The sequence below is a fragment of the Mus caroli genome, chromosome 5 (genome assembly GCF_900094665.2).
Source record: "Mus caroli chromosome 5, CAROLI_EIJ_v1.1, whole genome shotgun sequence".
NCBI lineage: Eukaryota > Metazoa > Chordata > Mammalia > Rodentia > Muridae > Mus > Mus caroli.
The window spans coordinates 94,175,347-94,182,418 of NC_034574.1; the positions used below are offsets into that span (position 1 = coordinate 94,175,347).

At 46.4% G+C, this 7,072-nt stretch overlaps 1 protein-coding gene across 1 annotated transcript; it reads right to left on the reverse strand.

Moving 5' to 3' along the window:
- Positions 1–401: 401 nt before the first annotated feature.
- LOC110295428 (tubulin--tyrosine ligase-like) lies at positions 402–1,582 on the reverse strand. The gene is made up of 2 exons (XM_021163936.1): positions 570–1,582; positions 402–516 (listed from the first exon to the last, which is right to left on the reverse strand). The coding sequence occupies exons 1-2, from the start codon at positions 1,580–1,582 to the stop codon at positions 402–404; spliced, it is 1,128 nt and encodes a 375-aa protein (XP_021019595.1).
- Positions 1,583–7,072: the final 5,490 nt, after the last annotated feature.

Here is a 7,072-nt window from a genome sequence, read left to right on the forward strand (position 1 = left end):
TCTAAGGTCCAGTCTGTGTCCAGTGAGGCTGCACCAGGCACAGACTAAGGCACTAAAGCTGCAGCAGGCGAGCATACACCCCATCAGAGGCCCCTGGGTTGCATTCCGGGGAGAAGGAGCTCTGTTCCCAGTACCATCCAAGGCCAGAAACTGCTCAAATCCCTGGTCCCAGCCCTTCAGAGAAGTGCTGGGCTCTCCCTCTCAGTCGCTTGCGTCAGCTTCCCAAGGTCTCCACAGCACTGTGGGCAGCTCAGCTGCTCTTCCACAGCCGCCATCTCTTCACACTCTTCCTGCATATCTGTCCCCCAGCATGCCTTGACAAGGAGCAGTCCAGTCCTCTCTCTTTCCTCTGGAGCAGGACCCTGTACACTTCCCAAGGTGGCTCTGTGCCTTCTGGTGCTTCACAGCTTGATGAACGCAGCCGGATGCTGCGGCACCTGCTCTGTGTCCGGGGGTGGGAAGACACTGGATATGGCTATGTCCACGATGCCCTGGCACAGTTCTGCATAGAGTTTCCTGTCTGTGAGGCTGTACAAGGAGGGGCAGGCATCGTCCAGGAAAATCAACACTGGGCACACGCTGGGGCACCGTTGACTTCAATGAGCCAGACCTTCAGCTCCTCGTCCACCATGAAGTCAAAGCCAAGGAGATGGAAGCTCTGGTAAGGGAGGTGCTTGGTGCTGATGGCGGGCTCCACACTCATGAGGCAGCTCCTTATTATGTGTTTGATTTGCAGCAAAATGCTACTTTCTAAGGTAATGTTCAGAGCGCTTGTTAGGTACTGATTGAACTCTTCGAAGAACATTTCATTCCCTTCTTCGTATTTCCCATAGTTCTTTGAGTACTCTTTCTGAATGCAGTGATTGGTCAGATGGCAGGTCTTATCTTGGAAATTATCAACATGATATGGTTCTGAAGCAGTTCGAAGCACACCCTCTCTATAGAGGTAGATGTTATACTGATGGTCAACCAGGACCCAGCTTCGAATGTCAAACTTGCGGTGGCCGGGCTCGAGGAGCAGAGGGCGCTCGAGGTATTTCTGGATCACGTGCACTTGGCCCTGGCTGTTGATGAAATCCAGGAGCTCCGATGCCTCGGAGGAGATGAGGATGCCCTCACCTTTGGCACCAGCTGATGACTTTGCAATCCAAACGTTGCCCTCCCCGTCCTCTTTCTTTCTGTTATAAGAAGCCAAGAAGAATTCTCTCTCATCTGTCCTGGAGTTACTGACCGGAAGTTGGATGCCATTCTGCGCCAGAGCGACTGGCGTCTTGAGGTTAGTTGGATAAATCACATACGACTCGGGGAACCATGAGCAGGACTCAGACAGTTCCGGACTGGTCTTGACTAGCTTTACTAAGGAAGCTTCGCGGCACAGTTTGTCTGCTCCCCGGTAGTAATTCACCAGCTGTGCCAGCCCAGGCTCGAGACCTAGTCTCCCGAAGGGCAGTCGGTTCCTCTCCCCCAGCATCAGGTTGAACCTGGGGTTGTCTAGCCTCTTCCAGTAGCCGGTGGCCAGCAGCAGCCGGGAGACCTCGACGTAGACGCTGCTATTCTCGTCGCGCACCACGAAGGTGTACATGGCGAAGGGCAGCGCGCCCCGCAGCCGCTACACGAGTCCAGGGCACGACGGCCCCGCGTACACACTGCCCCAGCCTCAGCCTCAACCCCGCTGTCCGTCTAATTCCAGGGCCGCGCCTCCGGATTACCTTAGTGTCTGCCCTGGGCGCCCGCGCCACCGCCCGAGTGGCGAGCGCCACCCGGACGCCGCGCCCACCCCAGCGCCCCCGAAATACCTCTTAATATGTGCTGTTATTATTAATGTGGGGATGTGTGCATGTGCGATGTGATGATGATGTGTGGGGATGTGTGCATGCATATGTGTGCATATGTGAAATGTATGTGTGTGTATGTGTGTGATGTGATATGTATGTGTGCTTGGGTGGTGTGTGTAGGGGATTTGTGTGTCTGTGTGTTATGTGATGATGATGTGTGTAGGCATGCATGCACATGCATGCATATGTGATGTGTGTGTATGATGGGATATGTATGTGTGCACGGATGATGTATGTGTCTGTGTGCATGTGTGTACATATGTACATATGTTACATGTGTGTCTGTGTATGTGATGTCATATATATATATATATATGCATGGGTGATGTGGGGGGATGTGTGTGTCTCTGTATGATCTGTATATGTGTGTGTATGTGTGTATATGTGTGCATATGTGATATGTGCATGGGCTTTCTTTGTGATATATATGTGTACATGTGTGATACATGTGGATGCATGTGTGTGTATGTGTGTGAGCAGAGGTTTATGTTGGATGTCACACTCTATCACGCTCCATTTTAGTTTTAGCTCACTGAACCCAGAGCTTGCTGATCCAGCGACATTAGCCGACCAGTGAGCTCCAGGGATACTCTTTTTGTTGTCTCTTCAGTTCTGGGAGGACAAATGAGAGTACCCAGCTCTTTTACACAGCACTGAGGAAATGAACTCAGGTCTTTGTGCTTGCATGACAAACACTCCAGCAACTGAGCCGTCTCCCCAGAAACACACATCATCTTTAAGAGTAGAGAGACCTTAATTGGCAGTAATGATTCCCTTCCCTTCAAGTTCCCTATTTAAAAGATGTCCTTTATCTACAGCGTGCTTGTCCAGAAGTGAAGCTAGAATATGTCACAAATGCTTACAGCAAAGGCATCAGAGTAAGAGAAGAAGTTGTTGGGATACCTCTAGTCCTATTGAGAGCAACTCTTTGAAGCCACTGACCATGTCTATGCTTTAGAGACTTGAATGACATTGCTGTGAGAGAAGCAGGCACCTTCAGCTTTAGAGGGATGAGCTCAGAGACCTGGGAAAGGTCCATGCTCAAACTCGTAAGTTTTATGGTCCTGATTTAGCATGGCATTTTCGAAAGCAACCTTGTGGGTAGGCCTCTGCAGGAATAGTGTGTGTGTGTGTGTGTGTGTGTATGTGTGTGTGTGTATGTGTGTGTAAACATTTTGGTGGAATGCATACTGAATGTTCCCCCTCTAGCAGCTGGTCAGGCACTAGTACTCCTATGTTAAGGACATAGGACACTCCATGTCTTTAGCATGGAGTTATGGCAGCCGCTAAAATTTGTTGATCCCGTTTTTCAGGAATTTTGGATTTTTTTGTTTCACCTTTGTTCCAAACTTCAACGTATCTTTTCTTCCATGATGGAGAAGAAAGTGGCGTTTGTGAATTCCAGGGGATACCTTCATGTAAGAGCCAGCTGGCTTGATTTCCCATTGAAATAAATAAAATATTTCATTGGCTCCTGGAAACACCCGTCTACTTGTCCTCTGATTGTGTTCATGCCCTAGGAGGGAAGGAACCACAGAGGTTATTTGAAGTTTAACTGCTGCTCAAACTGTAGCAGGGAGGGAGAAAGCAGCTTTGAGTGAGGAGTCCTCTCTCTTCCAGTGTTCTGTGGTGCGGTTGTGGGGTTCGTTTATTCAAACATCCAATGTTTTGCAGCCACCCTATGGTGCAGAATCTCACCAGATGTTCCCTGGCTCCTCCAGGCAAGCATGGCCACTGTAGGGCACAGAGAGCCCGCTGTTCTCCCTGCTCATGGAGGTCTGGCTGGGAGCTCTCTGCAGGATTAGAAAATGGTGCTAATGAGGCCTGGGCTCCAAGCAGGATCCAGGTGTGAACCAGTTACCTTTTCACAGAGAAAAGCTTTGTCCTTCGAGACTCCGTTTGAGCTCACCTCTGTCAGTCATTTTCCAAGTGGAAAGCAGGATGAATGGGGGATTTATCTGTACTCGAGGACTTACAGGGCCTTGGCTCGCATCATCTTCACAGGTGTGGGCCAGTGAGCAGAATTAACAGGGGCTAAGGACACAAGGCGAATGTGAAGCTTCACGGAAGTGTCTGCTATGGAAACAAGCTCGAGACACAGTTTTTATATCCACACTATCCAGGGGGAAACAAGGAACGTAACTAAAGATATTTTTTGTCTGATATGTCCAGTATAGCTCTCGTCCTTATGGCTATTGAGTGGGCCATTTGGTCATCTTGATGCTAGAGGGAGATAGGCAAGAGGTAAATATGTAGAAACATAATACCTCAAGAATGCTGCTCAACTGGAAATATTTCCAAAACACTATAGGCGGTACGGGAGAGAGATAATAATTAGAATAAACTATTGATTAGTCAAACTAAAATCCCTCTCTATTTCCCATTCTAAGAGACCTCAGACTTTTTTTTAGATCCCACCATTTACCACATGATAATAGGCTTCATGGGAACAATGTCAGGTCCAGCTTCGGGGAGTTTAAGCTGTTTAGCTTAATCAATATTGGGAATGTTGTTATTCTCTCATATGTGTAATTTGTGAGCAGTTATGCAACCACCTCTGGCCAGTAATAACTGGGAGGGAAAACTTCAGGCAAAAGTCTCCTCATGAGAAGTAGGAAGAGAGAGAGAGAGAGAGAGAGAGAGAGAGAGAGAGAGAGAGAGAGAGAGAGAGAGAGAGGATCTTAATTTCTCTACAAGTTGCCACAATGAAGATGGTACCTAAGTCACAGTAGCAGTTAGTGTAGCATCTGTCAGCCCATCTCATCAATGTTTCCTGTGGCTTCAAGGTGAATCTTCTACAAGTTGCATCAACATAATGTGGGGTAGGAAAATGCTGTGGAGAAAGTCGCTCCCCTCCTCTGAGGAAGGGGAGGGGCAATGGTGGGAAGGGTTTGTAAGGGTGGCCCTGGGACAGGAGGAGGGAGGGGGCTGTGATTGGGATGTAAATTGAATAAGTGATGATGATGTCACTATTTGAGGGCACTATTGAAAGAAGCATAGAATCTTGATAACTGGAATACAGAGAGCAAAATATTTTCATTGATGAGATTAAAGTGAGATAAGGACATTGCTGAATTTAACAAAAAGTCAGAAAGGAAGGCATAGAGATTAGAAAGCTTAAAGAATGCTAGTTTTGATGGGCATTTGAATTTCACATGTGGCCATTATTCCATGAGGGATATAGACCATTCTTAGGAAAGAAATTAGTGAGGCTAGTCTTAAATACATAAAATAGCTAGATACATGGGAGATAAGACTGTGGAAATTATAATAAACATTTAATAATTGCACAAAATGGAGGGAGCCAGACAGTGCATATCTCAATATGACTTTCACAATTATGAGGATCAAAATAGAAAAGAAATTTGATTATTAAAGTGAACTCATTCTATACTTCAAGACAATACCCTGGGTTCTCAGGAGTTTTCACTTTTAGATTTACCTAGGACACTGTGAAAAACATCAAGGATAGTGCCCCATCAGATTCTGCACTGTGAATCCATCAAAAGCTTTTCAACTAAGGGCCAATTGAAGTATATGAAATGCTCAGATGCGTCTTGAGAGGCAGAATGGGAAAGTAAAGTTGGTCCATGTAATGGGGAGAGTTAGCTGGGGTAAGATCTTTGGAACCTGTTTTATTCCTCATACAATCCGAGGAGGAAAGGAAGGCATTTGGGGAATACCTGATTTTAACTGATCTGGAAAGCTTCTCACATTGATGGGCAGTCAGTGGCAGCTACAGCAGGGTTGAACCTTTAAGGAAGAAAAAGGTAATATAAGAAAGAAACACAGGGAAAGATGATAAAAGCCATCCTAAGAAATGACGGCACACAACTTCATGCAGATACATTTTAATACCTGTTGACAGCATATAAAAATTTCTAGACAAATGGAAAACCCAAATTGATTTCAAAGCAGATTGCGTGAGAGAACCAGCGATGGAAGTGCATGATATCCTCTGTGTGACTCATCTCTGTGAGTTACAGAATATGTCAAAATAACGGATACTGATAGACACCAGGATCTCATAGAAAGTGCAGATTGATGTCAGAGGACACCAGGAAACATCTGGAGGGGGTACAAGTGTTTTAATTGGAGCAGTAGTTGTAGCTGCTTATATTCCAATGCTACTTGGGTCCCCAAGTACAGTTTGCATGAGAGAGTCTGCATAGTGCTTCTGGGAACTTGCTCCCAGTTAATTCTGATTGATTAAATAAGGATGCCAGCAGCCAGCAGCCAATGGCCAGGGAAGAGGGAAAGAGGCAAAGAGGCAGAATTTAGGGTTCCTAGGCTGGAGAGCAGACCACAAGGTCAGAGAGAAAAAGAGAGACACCATGCCAAAAGAGTGTGCAGGGCAGAGAAGCATAGTTGCCATGTAAAGGGGCCAAGGGCAGCCAAGATGGAGCATAGAACTTAGTAAGTAGTACCTCAGAATTATCGGCGGGAGCTAGATTCTAACAGCATGGAGGTTAGGCAGTTGTCCTGCTATTGTGCTGCTTAAGGCATATTAAAATATAAAGGCTGTGAGTGTCTTTTGTTCAGGAACATAAACCACTGAGGAGCGGGTAGCAACCCCGTGCCAGGGATTTACAAAAATATTAATACTACAAGTAGTTATAATTATATACATTAGCCAAAACTAGAGGTGTGAAAAAAGCACAACGCAACAAATCAAAACCTAAACCTGAAAGAGAAAGGAAATTGGAACAAACTGAAGACGAACAGTCCAAAGCTCCTCGCAGACCATGAAACTCCGATGCCGTTACCAGTAAGAGCCTTCCAACTCTCTAGTGACCAGCGAGTCTCCAGCGAATCTAATGCCTTTATCCACGCGCTACCACAACCGCATGTGTGGTCTGGGATGAGTGGCTGATCTATGCAGTGGCTGGCGTATTTAACTGTAGTGACTGGAAACAGAGTGAGAATCAGCAAGAGGACTTCCTTAAAGCCGAAAGATGAGTGCACCACGTTGATTCACATTCTAGTTCACCCTTATCTTGATGAAGGCAGGCTCTTAGGTCAGCTCTGGTATGTAAGGATACAGATGTAAATGAAAAATATCTGTGTCAGTCTTAGCTGCCCCTAAACAGAGAAGGCATGTTCAGCCACAGGCGTCTCAGAGAGCTTCTAGAGAGACTATTTATGACAATGTAGACAGGGCACAAGAACCGTTGAGAACAGAGCAGCCTACCTTCTCAGGTAACAAAACACCACAAGGTAGGCTTCGAGGGATAAGG

Coding starts and splice junctions, on each gene's coding strand:
- LOC110295428 (XM_021163936.1), bottom strand. CDS start 1,582: ATGTACACCTTCGTGGTGCGCGACGAGAATAGCAGCGTCTACGTCGAG. Junction 517..569: donor GGTGCCCCAGCGTGTGCCCA/GTGTTGATTTTC, acceptor CCTCACAGACAG/GAAACTCTATGCAGAACTGT.